At 43.9% G+C, this 20,061-nt stretch overlaps 1 protein-coding gene across 1 annotated transcript in view; it reads left to right on the top strand.

Annotated features, from left to right (window-relative positions):
• ADAM22 (ADAM metallopeptidase domain 22) overlaps positions 1-20,061 on the top strand; it is a 253,471-nt gene that overhangs the window by 181,071 nt on the left and 52,339 nt on the right. The window contains 8 exon segments of the mRNA XM_044292767.1: positions 1,672-1,723; positions 7,729-7,828; positions 7,986-8,057; positions 9,992-10,084; positions 11,654-11,734; positions 13,677-13,727; positions 16,644-16,707; positions 19,908-20,013. Coding sequence (XP_044148702.1) covers positions 1,672-1,723; positions 7,729-7,828; positions 7,986-8,057; positions 9,992-10,084; positions 11,654-11,734; positions 13,677-13,727; positions 16,644-16,707; positions 19,908-20,013 — 619 coding nt within the window.

The raw sequence follows: 20,061 nt of genomic DNA, 5'->3' as shown, positions 1-20,061 counted from the left end.
ATGCGAGGTCTGTTCACTTCAATATGTAGGCTGCCCAACAACTGAGATCAACATTAGAATAAGAAAACACCTCTCAGACATACCCCATTTAAGACACGGAACGTCTCTGCTGCCAGTCTGCACTTTTTTCAGCCCTGACTACGGAAGGCATAGAAAGGGTTACAGCTCCCCTGCGAGGTGGCCATCATCGGAGGAGGCTCCTCAATAGAGAAGCTTTCTGGATGTTCCAGTACGTGTTTTCCCACAGGTTTAAACAAAAGACACGACTTGATCTTGCAGTACAAGTGACAACATGTTTGCAGCTGAGCATTGCATTATTAGAGATTTTTTGATTTTTTTAGATTGCGAAAGTTTTTAAAAGAATATCATGTGTTCCAATTTTATTAGGTAGTTTCTGATCATGTGACACCTAAATCATTATGGATTGGTGCAAGAGGAGTATATAGGAAACTGCTTGATATTTGTTATTTATGTCATGATTAAGGTCCGAAACGCGGAGATTGTCTCTTGCGTATGAGGATTGGAAAGTTTTTACCGCATCATAAATAAAGTATTTCCTGTTGTTTAAAAAAGCTGGATTTTCTCATCGGTTTTTACAAGTTCAAAGAAACAGCCGTGTCCAGGCTGGCGTCCGTGCTCACCACAGGTGCAACAGGTGAGAGCTGCAGTTTTCCCCCTTTTTCCAGGGGTTTATCTGTGTAATACAGGACAGAACAGCTCCTCCTGAGTGATGGACACCCTATAACTGCTCACCTCTCTGCCCAAGAGATGAGGATCCAGAACAGAGAAGCCCCACACTCTTAACTTAAAGGGGTTCTCCATACTACAGATATTAATGACCTGTCCTCGGGGTAGGTCGTCAGTATCAGATCTGTGGCGGTCCAACATCCAGCACCCCCACGATCAGCTGTTTCAGACTGCTGCGGTGCTGGAAGCTGGCAGTATGCGGAGTGGAAGCAGAAGGCTCTGTAGTTTCCTGCACGGTCAACTGAAGCTCGGCTCCCATTCCCATTGTGTGGCCACTACACAGTGTAGGGCGCCGTCTGCCTCCACAGTATGGTTTTCAGCACCGCTGCAGCCCAAAACAACTGGTCGGTATGGGAGTTGGATGTCAGACTCCCACCGATCTCATATTGATGACTTATCTGGTCAGTATCTGTAGCTCAAAGAACCACTTTAATTCCTGAATAGGGTGTATGGAATTAGGTTTTCTAAATTAGCCATGACTTATCTTGTACTGTCCAGAGCTGCATTCACAGTTCGCCTGGAAACAGTCAAAAAGTTTGTCTAATTGATCAATAACAGTTTAGCTGAGCATCCATAATGCATCAGGACTGGGACGGTGTTCCATATACTGGTGTAAATATACTGCGTGCTGGAGAGAGCGAGAGGGAGGCATCTTAATAAACTGGCGTATCTTTTGGCTGTCTGTGCGCTGGAAAATGAAATGCACACCAGTTATTAGCGCTGTAACTTTCTCCGATTTCTGGTGTAAATTATAAAATATTTGATGGCGACCCTGCCAACTACTGCTACACCATGCTGACTTTTGTGGAAAGCAGTGAGAATGGTGGAAAAGCCACGATTGTTACTCAAATATGTTTGTTAATTCCCTCTGATCCATATGAAAAGTAATAATATTATATTCAAGTACCTGTCGTTGATTTTCAGGGGAGTGTATATGTGAAGATAAATGGTTTGGATGCATCATGGAAGATATCGGGTAAGGATGGCTTGTGGTAACCTTGCTTCAAATGTCTTTTTAATGAATTTGGCCCAATAGTCAGAAACGTAAGGTCCGCACCAGAAACCTGAAGGCAATCCTCAAATATTTGCTACGTATTTTTCGGCAACAAATACACTTTGGATTTTTCAGATTTTTCCAATCTTGACCATGCGAATGTGCCCTAAGATTACTGAGCAGCAAGAGATTTCTGGAGCAGATGCTAATCACTAGGTCGAGGGAATATGCTCCCTGTATCTCTGAACTCTAGCAAATAATCTAAGTAAAAATTCACTGATTAAGGGCTCATTCAGACGGCCGTATGCTGTCCGCAAAAAATGCGGATCCGTTTTTTTGCGGATTAGATGCTGTCCCATTCACTTCTATTGGGCCCTTTTTCTTCCATTGCACAGCTCAGCAAAAAAATGAAACATGTTTTATACTTGTCAGTGAAAATCCGGACATGGCCCCATTGAAGTCTATGGATCAGCAAAAAAACCTGAATGCAATCCGCATTTTTGCGGACAGCATACAGCCCCCTGAATGAGCCCTAAGGCCTAGTTCACACTAGTGATTTCTATCATTGATTGTGATCTAAAACCAGGAGTTGATCCTACACCATTGCCCGGCGATGGTCTGCATACAGTGGGTCTACAATACACGGGCATCGGGTGTTTGCACTCCGTATCACGGATGCAGACCCATTCACTTGAATGGGTCCACAATCCGGGAGCGGCGGTGCGTTACGGAAGCACTACGGAGTGCTTCAGTGGATTTTCTGTCCGTGCCTCCGCACAGCAAAAAAGTAGTGCATTCAAGTGAATGGGTCCGCGATCCGCATGCAGCTGCCCCACGGTTGGTGCCCGTGCATTGCGGACTGCAATTTGCGGTCCACAGCACAGGCCCGGCCAGCACAGGGTTGTGTGCACAAGCCATTAGTTTGATCCCAAGACCCCGAGCACAGATCATGTTTTGTCACAAATACAGTATGTTTTTGCCGTTTTTTGCGAATGTTTCGGCATCCCTTGATGAAAACTATTTAATGCAACTGCTTCAGAGAACAAACTATGACTTATCTTTGCAAATTGTAATTTGAGGGCATGTTTCATCTAAGAGGGAAGGTCTAGGCATGAGACTGTGTGTATGTTTTGTCTATAGTTTTCCTATAAAGACAGTCAAGTAATGCTTTCAGCATCAAAGTAACCGTGCTGGCTAATCTGATCCACAGCGTTCAGACCTCTTTCACCCATCCGAGATGACACTTGTGACAAGATGGTCTGTGGTTCATCAGTGAGGATGTCCATGAAGGATCCATCTTTGGTCCGTGGTTCCTTTCTTTGCCCTCTGTGTGTCATCCGTATTCCATGAACACTGCAAGGCTAAAAATTAACTTCCAGAGCATTTCCTACCAATGGTCTGTGAAAACCACAGAACAAACACGGATGGCAGATGTGTTGTGTCTATGGTTTTCACAGATCCATAGACTATGTGCATGAGGAATCCATTATCAAGGACAAAATAGGACATGCTTCCGTGGGGTCACCCATGGAAAACCACTGATGTGTCAATAGACATGTTAAAGTCAAAAGACACGTGAGCGGTCCGTGGAGATGCTCTGTGATTCACAGACAAGAGGTCTTATCCTGGTGCAGGGCCCTGGGGACATGGATTAATATTGAAGGGGGGAGACAAACAACATAAGGTGTCACACAGGGAACCATCCATCATAAGACCTGTCCTGCTGACAAGTGACCTTACTGCCGTGCATTTAGTGACAGATTAAGGTTGGTGAGGCCTCTGGGCAAAAAACTAATCTTATTGGGGGCTACCATCCCAACTCTGCCAAACAGAACCCACCTGACCACCTACTACAGCCATGTATAGGAGAGGTGGCCACATATATTCATTGCCCTCTGCACTGAAGTGAAGGTATATATGGAGACAACAGAGCCAGCGCTTACCTTGGCTCTACTTCTTCTCCTCTTCCTCTAGATGTTGGGGTTCCTGACAGTTCTGTCCTAGTTCCTGTACTTTTCTCCCTCTATACAGCCCCCATCGGACAGACTATCAGTAGAATTGGCTTTCAGTACCATCTCTATGCTGACAACACCCAACTATACACTTCATCCCCTGACATCACCCCTGCTTTACTCCAAAACACCAGTAATTGTCTGGCAGCTGTCTCTAACATCATGTCCTCTCTGTATCTAAAACTGAACCTCTCAGAAACTGAACTTCTTGTCTTTCCCCATCTACTAACTCACCTATGTCTGCAGCACTATCATAACTCCTGGTCAGGACGCCCGCTGTCTTGGGGCCACGTTTGACTCTGATCTTTCCTTTGTTCCCTATATTCAATCACTTACACGCTCTTGTCGTCTGCACCTCAAGAATATCACCAGTATCCGCCCTTTTCTTATGGTGGAAACAGCCAAAACTCTTGTTTCTCGTCTTGACTATTGCAACACATTACTAATCGGTCTCCCCCTTCAGTCTGTCCTAAATGCTGCAGCCAGGCTCATCTATCCATCCAACTGCTACACGGATGCTTCTAGTCTGTGCCAGTCACCTCACTAGTTGCCCATCCACCACCGAATACAGTTCAAACTTCTCACCCTCACCCACAAAGCTCTCCCCAGTGCTGCACCTCCATACATCTCCTCCCTCATCTCCATCTACCACCCTACTCGTGCTCTCCGTTCTGTTAGCGACCTAGGATTAAAATCTTCCAGAATTCATACTTCTCACTCTCATCAAGACTTTTCTTGAGCTGAACCTACTCTCTGGAATGCTTTACCCTGGAACATCAGGTCAATTCACAACTTCTCCACCTTCAAACGTGCCTTAAAAACACATCTTTTCAGGCAGGCTTATCAAGCTTCATAAACTGACTGTTCCCCGCGTAACCCCCCCCCCCCCCCCCCCCCCGCTGTATAATTAAATATTATTATTTATTTGATTATTAAAGGGAGTCTATAAGCACATTTACCGCTTTTTAACAGTTCCCATACCGCTGTAGCCGCAACACAGATGATTAAAACGGTACCTTTATATGCTTTTGTGGACTTTTAAAACTGCCAAAAAACAAACTTTGATGCATATGTAAATGAGGGCTCGCAAGTGCCCAGGGGCGGCGTCCACCGCGCTGGTGCCCAGGCATCTCTGCCTCTTCGGCTCTTATCCCCGCCCAGCCTCTTCCTCTGCCCACCCATCTGTTTTCTCTCCCCCTCAGCGAGATCCCGCGCCGACGCGATAACTTCCTTGGCCGGGGCATGCGGGAGAGAAAACAGATGGGCGGGCAGAGGAAGAGGCTGGGCGGGGATAAGAGCCGAAGAGGCAGAGCTGCCTGGGCTCCAACACGGTGGACTCCGCCCTGGGCACTTGCGAGCCCTCATTTACATACTCTTCAAAGTTCGTTTTTGGCAGTTTTAAAAGTCCACCAAAGCATATAAAGGTACCGTTTTAATCATCTGTGTTGCGGCTACAGCGCTATGGCAACTGTTAAAAAGGGGTAAATGTGCTTATAGACTCCCTTTAAAACGGCAATTAAAAACAGCAAAATGACCCGTTCTTAATGGCTGTTTTTTTAAACAAGGGCTTTCTAAAAGTTTTCCGTTAAAAATGTGTCCTTCAATTGTATGGGAGCCGTTGGTCAAAATAGGCCTAATATGGGACATATCCTATATTTTGACGACTGGTTTTCGTGGGCTGTTAAAAAAAAAAAGTCCATGTTAATAGGCTCAATGGTTTGGAAAACAGCCATGTTTTTCACAGTGGTGTAAATGTAGTCCACACAGAACACACATGCTGTGGATCTTACCTGTGCATTTGTGCAGGTTAGATCCACAGTGGAGGATAGTAACATAAATGTGGATGAGATTCTTAAATGTCAATTTCTGTTGTGAATTTGCAGCGCAGGTTTTACCCCTGTGAATGTACCAGTAATTCCAATAGCAAAATCCACACTACACATACAGTTTATGCTGTGGATTCACTGCAGATTTGAGTTGAATTGCCCTTAGACTTCAGAAACATGAGCCACAAATTGTCACACAGCCATCAGGGGCCCCCATTCTCTCGAGAGGTGGGGTGTCCAGAGGTGTGCAGTGCATTCACTACCCCAATATTACCTGCCATGACTAGAGAATGCCAGGCCCCTCAAGGTCTTTGAGGCCTCATGTGTTCTCCCTATAATTCAGTCCTACCTGCAGTTATTTGCTGTCATGATCCCATATTATTAAAGGGCATCTGTCAGCAGCTTTGTCCCTATGAAACTGGCTGACCTGTTACATGTGCACTTGGCAGCTAAAGGCATCTGCCCTATGATTGACAGGACCACGTATGATCACGTTTACACTGCCTGGCACTGGCGCATCAGTTGCAGAGAGAGCAGAGCCTCTAGGTGTAATGGCAACGCCCCCATTGCTCCTAGAGGCTCATTTGCATATATTAAAACATAATTTTTTGCAGTAATGCGGGCACATATGGACATTGGACCAACACAGATGCCCTCAGCAGCTAAGCGCACATGTAACAGGTCAGCCGGTTTCATAGCTACAAAGCTGCTGACAGATGCCCTTTAAAGCTCTGTTTCCATATAACTCAGACCACATCTGAAAGGCACCCATACGCTCTGGGACCAGTATATTTACAGGGTAACAGTGGTGACAGGTGCTGTTTGCTGCTCTCCATTGATCGTCAGTGTTTGTCATTAGATTCCTATTATCCAGTGGACAGACCTTTCCAAAACTACTGCCATACAGTCCCTAATGAAAAGCCCCACTCATTAAACCAAACAGATCGCGCTCATTGAAGTCTAATGGAGTCCTGGGGTTCTAATTGGATTTTAAAGCAGCATTTAGCGGTCAGTCTAGTGAGCCCCCCCCCCCCCCTCGTAAGAGCCACAAGCCACGACTGATCCTAGATGGCCTCGGGAAAGATGAAAGGCTTTGTGATATCGGAGGGACTGGTCATCAGTAAATATCAGTCTATTGTAGTGAAGTGCATGGCGTCGCTCATGTCTTAGATCTTGTGAGCAGTCGTCGTATTGCAGGTCTTTGAATCGTTCATTAGGCCTTGTGGTCCTAATTGAGGACAACTGACGGCTATATGATCATAATAGGAATAACGCAGTAAATGAGGCCATCGACGTACAGCGCACAGAGCAGCACTGGATGCTGCGAGAGATATTCAGTTTATGAAGCTTTATCCCCCGTGGTATTATTATATAGCGGTAACATATTCCGTAGCGCTGTACAGAGACTGTCCCCATTCACATCAGTCCCTGTCCCCTCAGCAGACACACATACACTAGGCCTAGTTTCATAGGAAGCCAGTTGACCTATGCCTTTGGAGGGGGTGGGGGGAACTAGAATAGGAGAACATGTAGACTCCATGCAGATGTCATCCTTGGCCAGATTCCTCCCCAGGTTGTAAGACGGTAGTTTTAACCCCTGAGCTACTGAAATGCCCTATATGACGCTGGTTCAGCTTGGCTTGGAAGCTGTTGGACACTTCTGACGTTCCTTGTGTGAGCACAAATGCAGTTACCTGCTAGTACCTAAAGTGGACCTCTCACCTCTTCTGCATTCCCCATGTAATAACAATTCTGGAGCCTCTATTCTTCTGACTCTATCTTGTGTCATTCCTTTATTATTCCTGCTAGAAGTTTATAAATGGATTCCTAGCAGTCTGCATTAGAGGTCCATCTGGGGGTGTGTCCCTGCACAGTCTGTCACCGGCAGCACTGATTGGATAGTGTCAGACCGTGCAGGGACACGCCCTATAAACTTCTACTAGGAATTATAGAGGATGTGCACAACATGGTCATAAGAATAGACACTCCAGAAAGAGGATGCAAGTAGTTGCTAAGACAGACATGTCTGGAATGGGGACGGGTCCTCTGTGATGCCATTGTTAACATTCCCTTTTCTTCTGCCTGCTACCCATGTGGTTATGAGTGTAGATGCTTTACATGAAGATAACCACCGGTTCCTGTTTCACAGCTACTATCTCCCCAACAAGTTCTCCTCCTGTGATGTAGAGGAATACCACGACTTTCTGAGCAGCGGCGGTGGAGCCTGTCTGTTCAATAAACCATTAAAGGTGCGTGTCATTGCTCTTCTTTGCTGTAAGGGCCACATGTTTTACAACCAGGGGGTGTTAGATGGGGCCCTTAATGCTAAACTGGTCAGGGGTTGTCCCACTGCTGGTATGACTGGTGTTTCTAGCTCCGGTATAACTCTCGTCTTTGGCTCTGCAGCTCTTGGATCCCCCTGAGTGCGGCAATGGCTTTGTGGAAGTCGGAGAAGAATGTGACTGCGGCACTGCAGCGGTAAATACATGATATACGTATATATACATACTGTACACTAGATATAGAGACAGTTCTGGATAGGACTTACTCGGGGACAGTATATATACACAGATCAGCCATTACATTAATATTGTGTAGATCCTCCTTATGCTGCCAACACAGCTCTGACCCATCAAGACATGGGCTCCAGAAGTCCTCTGAAGGTGTCCTTACCACAGGACCTAGTATAAGCTGAAATGTTATCCTCACCCAGTAGCAAACAGACTGGCACCAACCACGGCGGGACCACCAGTTTCCAAGGGGCCCTGAGCAGCTGCATAGCCTGGCTTTATGATATGTACACCCTCACCCTTGCCAAATGCCATTTTATGTAATGAGCCAGTTGTAACTAAAGAGTAACTATACTCTATTCCATCATTTTGAAAATTGCAGTTGCACTCCCATTCAGACCCCTTTCTTTCTTCTCTTCTGCTTGAACGTCTTTTTTGGGTTCCTTTGAGAATTCTGTTTCTAGGTACTTGATTTACAGACTGAAATGCCTCTGCATATGGGGGGCATCAGTGTGCATGCTTCTGAGACCCAGGGCTGATGGCAGGGGTAAGAGATGGCACATGGGGACAGGCGGCATGAGGAGGACAGGTCTGGTAACAGGGAAGAGATAACACTTGGAGATAGGAGGCGTGAGAAGGAGGACGGAGACTGATGGCACATGAGGATGGGTGGCATGAGGAGGACAGGTCTGGGACTGAGGACTGATGACAGGTGTGAGAGATGGCTTATGGGATGGGCAGCATGAAATGGAGGACTGATGGCAGGGGTAAGAGATGACACATGGGGACAGGCAGCATGAGGAGGACAGGTCTGGTAACAGGGAAGAGATAACACTTGGAGATAGGAGGCGTGAGAAGGAGGACAGAGACTGATGGCACATGAGGATCGGTGGCATGAGATGAAGGATTGGGACTGATGACAGGTGTGAGAGATGGCATATGGGGACAGGCGGCATGAGGAGGACAGGTCTGGTAACAGGGATGAGATAACACTTGGAGAAATGAGGCATAAGAAGGAGGACTGAGACTGATGGCACATGAGGATGGGCAGCATTAGATTAAGGACTGGGACTGAGGACTGATGACAGGTGTGAAAGAGGGCATATGGGATGGGCAGCATGAAATGGAGGACTAATTGCAGGGGTAAGAGATGGCACATGAAGATTGGTGGCATGAGTTGGAGGACAGATGGCAGGGGTAAGAGATGGCATGTAGGGATAAGGGATGGGCAGCATGAGTTGGAGGACTGGGGGAGATGGCAGGGGTAAGAGATGGCACATGTCACAGTGGCATGAGAAGGTGGATGGGTGGTGTCAGGGATGAGAGATGGCTCATGGGAACAAATGGCATGATAAGGTGGATGGGCGCTAGTGACAGGGGTGAGATGGCACTTGAGGATGGGGAGCTTAACCAGGAAAACAGGGGATTGAGGCAGGGGTCAGTGAGGACATGAATACATGGACTGGAATGGGTCACTGACATGTGGAATAGTCACTTGGGAATGATAAGGAAGGACTGAGGGGCGCAGAAAATTATTAGAGAGATAAGGGGAGATGATTCACGGGAGGGAGAACACACTGGAACCAGACATTTCGGGAATGGTGTTCTATTGATTGAAGACATTGATAGATATCTGTCGTTTATTCCACTGGTAAAGTTGAATAAGTCAATTTCTCCAATATGAGATTTGAGATGCAGGAGACACAAGGGGGGAGATCACGATAGAGCATCAGTACATAATGGGTGCCATGGGCATCATTTACTGGAATACATAATAGACTGAAGCACTCGCAGGACGTGTCAAAGGTTCTTATAGGTGCTTAGGAGAGCTTCTTGTTCTCATGGGGTGATGCAATATCAGTTTGGAATTAGAATAGTTACCTTTCTGTTCTTGCTCCACAGGAGTGTGCGGTGCAGGGAGGGGACTGCTGCAGGAAGTGCATGTTAACCCAGGGATCACAGTGCAGTGACGGGCTGTGCTGCTCCAAATGTCAGGTAAAGGAAACATGTCCGAACACAACTTCTGCTCCTCACTAGAGTTTACCAAAGAACTGCAGAAGCCCTTCCAATGGACGTTTGTAATACATATGTGCCATGCTTGAAACTTGTGCCCGTTACAATGGGGGTCATTTAAGATGCTGAAATACACCTAAATTAGGCGTATTTCAAGCGCAGATTGCCTGAAAAAGTGGGCTTGGTGTGGGTGGGGAAGGGGACAGGCCGGCAGGCCCATCTCATTTACCATTTTCTACACCTGTTACAGGCGTAGAAAAAGGTCTGAATGTAAGACAGCAAGGAAGCTATCTTACATTAAGAACTGGCGGAGGATCCACCGACAGCTTTGAGACGGTCTTAATAAATGTGCCCCTTAATTACCACTTTTACTGAACTTTTTCCTATAAGGAAATTCACACATTGGCGTCAGAGGTTCCCATTGACAGGTTCTGTTCAAAAGTGCGTACTGATGAACACTCCCTGTAATAATAATAGATCATAATAGAACCATACACAGGAAAATGTGAAATGAGTGACATCTGTGAATTAGCTTCTCATAAACTGCACTTTCTGCTGACGCTTTTGCAAAAATGGCGGCCACGGCTGTAGAGAAAAATGACAATATCTCCATATTGCGGAAGCCACCTTTGACGCCTGGTGGATGGACCCGACGCGTATGTGAGCTAAGAGCTTTCATTATTCATGTATACTAATTTATAGTCGGTATTGTACCACTTTGATCTAGAATGACCCCCATTTCTTGGCTCTATTGTTTGTATATATAATGGTGTGCAGCCATTTAGTTTTTTGTAAATATCTCCAAAAGTAAATAAAATCTCATTATCAGAAGGGACCCGCACCTACAACGAGAACGGAGTGGGGAAATTAATGGAGGGGGCGCTGCGCATGCGCAGCCGCCCTCTATTCATTTCAATGGGGCTGCTGAAAAAAGCCGAGCGCTGGCTCCTGCCACTGCCGGGTCCTCCAGCCACAGCTCTTCTCGCTCTGTTCTCCTGGTCAGACAATGGGGTCATATCCTAGCGATATGCCCCTGTTGTATGTGATGGGAATACCCCTTTAACTAATGCTTTACTAATATATGGTTGATTTGACTTTTTGGGTGAAAATCCACTTTATTGCATACATTTGTTTGTATTACACTTCTAAAAGCTGTAATAACAAGTCTTAGAGCTGTTCACATCACTTTTCAGCCTATGCTTGACATATACAGTATACTGGAAAACGCTCACTGCATATTTGTCAGATTCAGGCTAACATACAGTAGCATACTTTCATAGGATCCCAATGTAAAAAAAAAGGTATATCTCCGTGTATATGTTTTTATGTGGGATGCTTCTGCATAGAAAAGTGCGGTTTACTACACGGTAAAAAATAAATAAAAAACTGACTTGTACTTATACCAAGGAGGTCAAATGTACCTATGCATACACTGGGCATATTTTCTGGGAGCTTTTTCCCGTCGTATTGGGCCATAAAGTGATGTGAACAGGCCCTCACTCTGTTATGGTATGTGCAGTGTTAACTTATTTAACTCAATATTTCTTGAAGTTTATTCAAAAAGGAGTGTTTTGTCGGGACGCTGTGAACGACTGTGATATACCAGAAATGTGTACAGGAAATTCAAGCCAGGTAATACCTAATTTTTTATCTTTTTTTTTTTTTTTTTTTTTCAACACTAAAGTGCCAGTCTCTGGAAGGCCGAGTTATAATGTTTGAATGGGATTACATTATATATGTAAAGTAACGGATCCTCATTACTGTACATTACTTTAATGCTCAGAGCAGTGTGGGGGAAAAAAATATCCTGTTGCAACGGAAAATAAAACACATTATGCTCTGGGTTTGATGTTTTTGCTGGTGCCTTTTCCCCTATAAGCTTCTCTATAGGACTTGAAAAACTTATGTTACAAATGTAACAACATAAATAACAGCATAAAGAAATTTCATTTATTGCATGCAACAAAAAAAGAGCAGAAAAATGTGTCCACTTAGAACAACCCCTTTTTATCTAAAGGAATATCCTTACTATTAAATTGATCCCCCCAAAAATATCCCATTTATTGGCATGGACAGCAGAGTATTAATTTCCTTTGGAGCAGCGCAGTTTCCAGAGCATCTCTGTGTAGTGGCTGTCCAGTATGGGGTCCTAAAGGGGGTTCTACTTCCCTATTCCCTCAAAAGGGACCATCTCAAATGTACAGAGCATTCAGAAAGTCTTCATACCACTGTTTTCACTTATTGCGGCCTTGTGCTAAAAATTTTTTTTTTTTTATTTGCTACATCATTCTGCACTCAATATCTCAAAATGAAAAATGAAAACAGAATTTTAGAAATGTTTGCATATTTATTAAAAATAGAAAACTAAAATTTTGACTGGACATAAGTATTCAGACCCTATGCTGTGACATGTGACATTTAGCTCTGGGGCCTCATATTTCTTTTGATCCTCTTTGAGATGTTTCTACACCTTGATTGGAGTCACCTGTGGTAAATTCAACTGATTGGACCACATTTGGAAGGAGACAGCCCTTTCTATATAAGTTCTCACTGCTGGCAATGTATATCAGAGCAAAAACCAAGCCATGGGGAGAAAATAAATGCCTGTAGCGCTCAGAGACAGGATTGTGTGAAGGCACAGGTCTGGAGATGGGTACCAAAAAATTCCTGCTGCACTGAAGGTTCCCAAGAGCAAGTCATTTTTAAATCGAAGAAGACTGGAACAACCAGGACTCTACCTAGAGCTGGCAGCCCCACCAAACTAATAAATAAAGGGGGAAGAGCCTTGGTAAGACAGGTGACCAAGGACCCCATGGTCACTCAGGCTGAGCTCCAAAGATCCTGTGTTCAGATAGGAGAAACTTCCAGAAGGTCAACCATCACCAATCTGAGCTTTATGGCAGAGTGGCCAGAAAGAAGCCTCATCTCAGTAAATTAATGAAAACCTGATCCAGACTGCTCCGCTTCTTAGACCCACCTTCCAACAAGACAATGACCCTAAGCACACAGCCAAGACAACACAGGAGCAACTTAGGCACAACTCTGTGAATGTCCTTGAGTGACCCAGCCAGATCCCTGACTTGAACCCATTCCAACATCTCTGGAGAGACCTGATAATGTCTGTCCACCGACAGTCTGCATCCAACCTGACAGAGGCTTGAGAGGATCTGCAAAGAAAAACGGCAGAAAATCCCCAAATCCAGGTGTAAACCTTGTGACATGATCCCCAAGAAGACTGGAGGCTGTAATCACTGCCAAAGGAGCTTCGACTAAGTCCTGAGTGAAGTGTCTGAATACTTATGTCAATGCAAGATTTTAGTTTTTCCTATTCAATAAATTAGCAAAGATTTCTAACATTCTGTTTTCATGTTCTCATTATGGGGGATTGAGTCTAAAATGATTGGAAAATGTGAATTTTTTTTTTTTAGCACAAGGCCGCAACATAACAAAATGTGAACATAGTGAAAGGGTCTGAAGACTTTCTGAATGCACTGTATTATTCTTTGCCACCATCACTTATCATCAATATGTTCTGCTGAAATTATGTATTTATACTTTGTTCTGTTTCTTTTAGTGTCCATCAAATATACATAAATTAGATGGATATCCCTGTAAAAACCGAGAGGTAAGTCAATTAAAGAGGACCTTTCACCGATCCTGACATGCCTGTTTTCATAGCTACATACATTCCCCATGTAATAACAATTCTGAAGCATCTATTCTTATGTCTCTATGTTGTGCCGTTCCTTTATTATCTATACTAGAAGTTATGACTGAATTGCTAGCAGTCTGCAGTAAGGGTACAGAGGGGAGGTAACCAATTGGGGGCGTGTCCCTGCACAGTCTGACAAAGGCAGCACTGATTGGATAGAGTCAGTCTGTGCAGGTACACACCCCCAACTGGTCACCTCCCCTCTGTACCCTTACTGCAGACTGCTAGCAATTCAGTCATAACTTCTAGTATAGATAATAAAGGAACGGCACAACATAGAGACATAAGAATAGATGCTTCAGAATTGTTATTACATGGGGAATGTATGTAGCTTTGAAAACAGACATGTCAGGATCGGTGAAAGGTCCTCTTTATATGTCATATAAGATAATTTTACCCCCGATATACTACATGAACATACAGGTGTGAGTGATCATGTACTGAAGTCTGCAGCACTTAGCCAACAGGGACCTTGATAAGGTGTGGGGATTTTTACAATTCTTTGTAACATATATATATAATAAAGACAAAATGGGAGGCAGCACTGATCAAGATTTGAAATGGCCGTGTGCACGCTCTAGGGAATAAAGCTTACCCAAAATATAATGTCCAGAAAAGAGCAGCACTCCAACGCAGGATAAAATAAAATACTAAAAGTTTATTCACCCATGGTGTAGCATACACCATGGGTGAATAAACTTTTTGTATTTTATTTTATCCTGCGTTGGAGTGCTGCTCTTTTTTGGACATTATATATATATATATATATATATATAATATATATATATATATATATATATATATTTATATGAAAAAATTCATGAAAAAATTCCACAGCCCCGCGACGTTTCGATCCACTTTCTGGGATCTTTCTCAAGCAGTGACTGCACCTACAGACAGCTGTGCTGCCCACACCTTTCTACCTTTATATACAGCACAGCCCAAAAGTTTGGACACACCTTCTCATTCAAAGAGTTTTCTTTAGTTACATGACTATGAAAATTGTAGATTCACACTGAAGGCATCAAAACTATGAATTAACACATGTGGAATTATATAAAGTACAGACCAAAAGTTTGGACACACCTTCTCATTCAAAGAGTTTTCTTTATTTTCATGACTATGAAAATTGTAGATTCACACTGAAGGCGTCAAAACTATGAATTAACACATGTGGAATTATATACATAACAAACAAGTGTGAAACAACTGAAAATATGTCATATTCTAGGTTCTTCAAAGTAGCCACCTTTTGCTTTGATTACTGCTTTGCACACTCTTGGCATTCTCTTGATGAGCTTCAAGAGGTAGTCACCTGAAATGGTTTTCACTTCACAGGTGTTCCCTGTCAGGTTTAATAAGTGTGATTTCTTGCCTTATAAATGGGGTTGGGACCATCAGTTGCGTTGTGGAGAAGTCAGGTGGATACACAGCTGATAGTCCTACTGAATAGACTGTTAGTATTTGTATTATGGCAAGAAAAAAGCAGCTAAGTAAAGAAAAACGAGTGGCCATCATTACTTTAAGAAATTAAGGTCAATCAGTCCGAAAAATTGGGAAAACTTTGAAAGTGTCCCCAAGTGCAGTCACAAAAACCATCAAGTGCTACAAAGAAACTGACTCACATGCGGACCGCTCCAGGAAAGGAAGACCAAGAGTCACCTCTGCTGCGGAGGATAAGTTCATCCGAGTCACCAGCCTCAGAAATCGCGGGTTAACAGCAGCTCAGATTAGAGACCAGGTCAATGCCACACAGAGTTCTAGCAGCAGACACATCTCTAGAACAACTGTTAAGAGGAGACTGTGTGAATCAGGCCTTCATGGTAGAATATCTGCTAGGAAACCACTGCTAAGGACAGGCAACAAGCAGAAGAGACTTGTTTGGGCTAAAGAACACAAGGAATGGACATTAGACCAGTGGAAATCTGTGCTTTGGTCTGATGAGTCCAAATTTGAGATCTTTGGTTCCAACCACCGTATCTTTGTGCGACGCAGAAAAGGTGAACGGATGGACTCTACATGCCTGGTTTCCCACCGTGAAGCATGGAGGAGGAGGTGTGATGGTGTGGGGGTGCTTTGCTGGTGACACTGTTGGGGATTTATTCAAAATTGAAGGCATACTGAACCAGCATGGCTACCACAGCATCTTGCAGTGGCATGCTATTCCATCCGGTTTGCGTTTAGTTGGACCATCATTTATTTTTCAACAGGACAATGACCCCAAACACACCTCCAGGCTATGTAAGGGCTATTTGACCATGAAGGAGAGTGATGGGGTGCTGCGCCAGATGACCTGGCCTCAACAGTCACCGGACCTGAACCCAATCGAGATGGTTTGGGGTGAGCTGGACCGCAGAGTGAAGGCAAAAGGACCAACAAGTGCTAAGCATCTCTGGGAACTCCTTCAAGACTGTTGGAAGACCATTTCAGGTGACTACCTCCTGAAGCTCATCAAGAGAATGCCAAGAGTGTGCAAAGCAGTAGTCAAAGCAAAAGGTGGCTACTTTGAAGAACCTAAAATATAACATATTTTTAGTTGTTTCACACTTTTTTGTTATGTATATAATTCCACATGTGTTAATTCATAGTTTTGATGCCTTCAGTGTAAATCTACAATTTTCATAGTCATGAAAATAAAGAAAACTGTTTGAATGAGAAGGTGTGTCCAAACTTTTGGTCTGTACTGTATATATATATATATATATATATATATATCATATATATATATATATATATATATATATATATACACCTATTCTTATACTGTATGCTTTTATCTACCTCCCTCTTAATATTTTAACTTTTTCTCCAATTTTCTCATCATTTCAGGGTCTTTGTTCTGGTGGAATTTGTAAAACCAGAGACAGGCAGTGCAAATACATCTGGGGTGACAGTAAGTATGCGTGGTCCAGACACAAAACAAGAAGACCCTTAAATGTTATGTCATTTTGTTATTGGATTGTGTTTATTTTGTTGTATTTTTTTATTGTATTGGGTTTTTATTAAAATGTTGCAATTATTTGAGAAAACAGAAACATTTGATGCGTTTGTCTTTTGCTGCCTGCATGTGTTCTCATTTATTGGGAGCATGGAAAACTTACCCCAGATGGTAAAAGTCTGGCGCATGGGCTTCACTCCAGTAACGTAGTTAAATCCGAAAAGGCGATTGACCAGCACTCAGAAGTTAAAACCTTTGTTATCTTTATTTCAGATTAGTTTAAATAAACTCTAGTGCTTGATTGAGGAGTACCAAACGCGTTTTGATCAACACAGTGGTCTTAATCATGTTATGATTAAGATTGCTGTGTCGATTGAAACACGTTTTACTAATCAGTGGCATATTGTGGACCAGTCAAAGCGTTTCGATCTACACAGTGATCTTAAAGAGGTTCTCTCACTTCAGCAAATGGCATTTATCATGTAGAGAAAATTAATACAAGGCACTTACTAATGTATTGTGATTGTTCATATTGCCTCCTCTGCTTGCTGGATTAATTTTACCATAACATTATACACTGCTCGTTTCCATGGTTATGACCACCCTGCAATCCAGCATCGATGGTCGTGCTTGCACACTATAGGAAAAAGCATCTGTGTGCGCTTGCACAGCCCCGGACGTCCGGATGCTGGGAGTTGTAGTTTTGCAACAGCTGGAGGGCCACAGGTTGGGCATCTCTGGCATATATGCTTTTATCCTTTAATATAGCCATTGCAACAAAATGTGCCCCTGAGGTATCCTAACGTTTAAAGTAAATGTTCGTCTTTTAACACAGTGTAGTTTTAGAACATTATAGTCCTAGCCTTGGAGGGCACTTTGATGTGATGTGTTTGGACAGGGGGCATTCAGCTGATATACACTGAAAACACTGCTCTACAGTAAGCCATGCTCCTGGTAGCTGCTGCCCTCTCTGGCTAATAGATGAGGGTATGAGGTATTGCTAATGAAGTGTCAACCCCTTAGACAGGGAATTTCATGATTGGCATTTGCAGAGTATCTTGATTTAAAGGGATTCTGTCACCAGTTTTAACCCCCTCCAGATAAAATATGGTTATGTTCAGGGAGCTTTACTGATTCCTAATGTGGTCTTATAAATGTAATCTGTAGGCTCATTTTGCCTAAAAACCGCTATTACTAACCTGTCATTCATAAAAATAAGGTGCCCAAGAGGATGTATATGGATCCAAGCTGCCGCCCGCACCCGCCGCCGTTCGTGCCCAGCTCCGCCTTTCCTGACCTTATCGCCGCCTCATAATACTGTGTGACGCCTCCGGCTCTCCCTCCCTCCCCCCTCCTTCTGCTCTAACATCTCGCGCGTGCGCACAGGCCTCTGCCTGATGCGCCCGTGCGGACTTCTCCGTTCGGCTTCATGGAGCGAAGTGCGCATGCGCCGGCACTTCGCTCAACCTCCCGATGACCTGCACACTGGCGCTCTATGAAGTCGAACGGAGTAGTCCACACGGGCGCATCAGGCAGAGGCCTGTGCACACGCGTGAGATATTAGAGCAGAAGGAGGGGGGAGGGAGGGAGAGCCGGAGGCGTCACACAGGATTATGAGGCGGCGCTGAGGTCAGGAAAGGCAGAGCTGGGCACGAACGGCGGCGGGTGCGGGCGGCAGCTTGGATCCATTTACATCCCCTTGGGCACCTTATTTTTATGAATGACAGGTTAGTAATAACGGTTTTTAGGCAAAATGAGCCTACAGATTACATTTATAAGACCACATTAGGAATCAGTAAAGCTCCCTGAACATAACCATATTTTTATCTGGAGGGGGTTAAAACTGGTGACAGAATCCCTTTAAGTTTTACACTAAATTGTCAGGTTTCTATTCTGACAGCTATGTATAGACCTTTTCTCTGATCTCCTGACAGCTCATAAACACTCCTGTCAGAATAAGAACTAAGCTATGATGAGTGTTTATGAGCAGTCAGGAACTGAGAAATAAGGGCTATAAATGAGCAGTTATAGCAGCAACCTGATGCTTCAGAGTGAAACTGAAAGCAAGATACTCTGCAGGTAGACTGATATTTAACCCTGTAGAACAAAAACATATAAACTTTTAACAAAGACAAATTGAAATTATTATTTTTTTAGCCCAAAATGAGTAAAATGACATCATGTAAAAATTGCCCAGAAAAGTTTTCACAGCCTTTTTAAGGGGTTCTCTGAGATATAAAAAATGTCAGGGATGGCCAGGCAGATACAGAAAACACTGCTAATCCGGTCAGAGCCTCTTGGTTCTAGCACTATGCCTCCTGTCCCTGCGTGTCGTGACGTCTGCATGCATGTCAATCAATAGCCTCAGTGATGATGTGTCAGTAATGACACGTGACCACTGATGCATGAGGTCTATGTTATCCTCCCTCAATCTGTCCCAAGGATCCAAGGACATGAGGGGTGGGGGGTAAGCAATAAAAGGGTCACTGTCATTTCCAAACAGTTTCTATTAGTTGCGATCTTGGAGCGGAGACCAGTTATTTGGCAATCTAGCAGTTAAACCTATGTGATACTTTTAGGTAACTACAATACTAGGGATGAGCGAACGCAAACTGCAACGTTCGGGTACCAGGACCCGAACCCGGACTTTTTCACTGAGGTTCGGTGATCGGGTGATTTTATTGTTTTCCATTCTAACATGGTTATATCGGAAAATAATAGCATTCATAAGACAGATTGCAAAAGAATATGGCCATGTAGGCGTTAAAAACAAAAACAAAAAACAACTCGCCTCATTAAATTGATTGCTGCAGCAGTCTCTTCTATCTTCATTCAGCAGGACCTGCAATGTGCGCGATGATATCACCGCGCTCACCACTTTTTTTTAACCCCTAAATGGCCATATTCTTTTGCATTTTGTCTTAAGAATGCTATCCTTTTCCGATATAACCTTGTTATAACGGAAAAATACTAAGGTGAAGTTCGGGTCCCCATTGACTTCATTGGGGTTTGGGGTCAAGTTTGGGTCCTGAACCTGGCGAACCAGAACTTCCACGGGTTCGCTCATCCCTGTACAATATGACTATTACAGTTGGATACCATATTGTCTGCTTCGGAGACGACTTCTTTCAGGATTGCCCTATGCTGTGTTTCAGAAGCGGCAGTTGCGGACAGGTACTGCTATGATAAGCTGAATATAGAAGGCACCGAGAAAGGCAACTGCGGCCGCAACAAGGACACCTGGATACAATGCAGCAAACAGTAAGAAGGAATCCTCTAACATGGATGTTATCATACTATACACATAGA

Source organism: Bufo gargarizans, chromosome 5 (assembly GCF_014858855.1).
Source record: "Bufo gargarizans isolate SCDJY-AF-19 chromosome 5, ASM1485885v1, whole genome shotgun sequence".
In the NCBI taxonomy this organism is placed as follows: Eukaryota; Metazoa; Chordata; class Amphibia; order Anura; family Bufonidae; genus Bufo; species Bufo gargarizans.
Note: the sequence above shows the minus strand (reverse complement) of the source record. Positions and strands in the feature narration are given on the sequence as shown.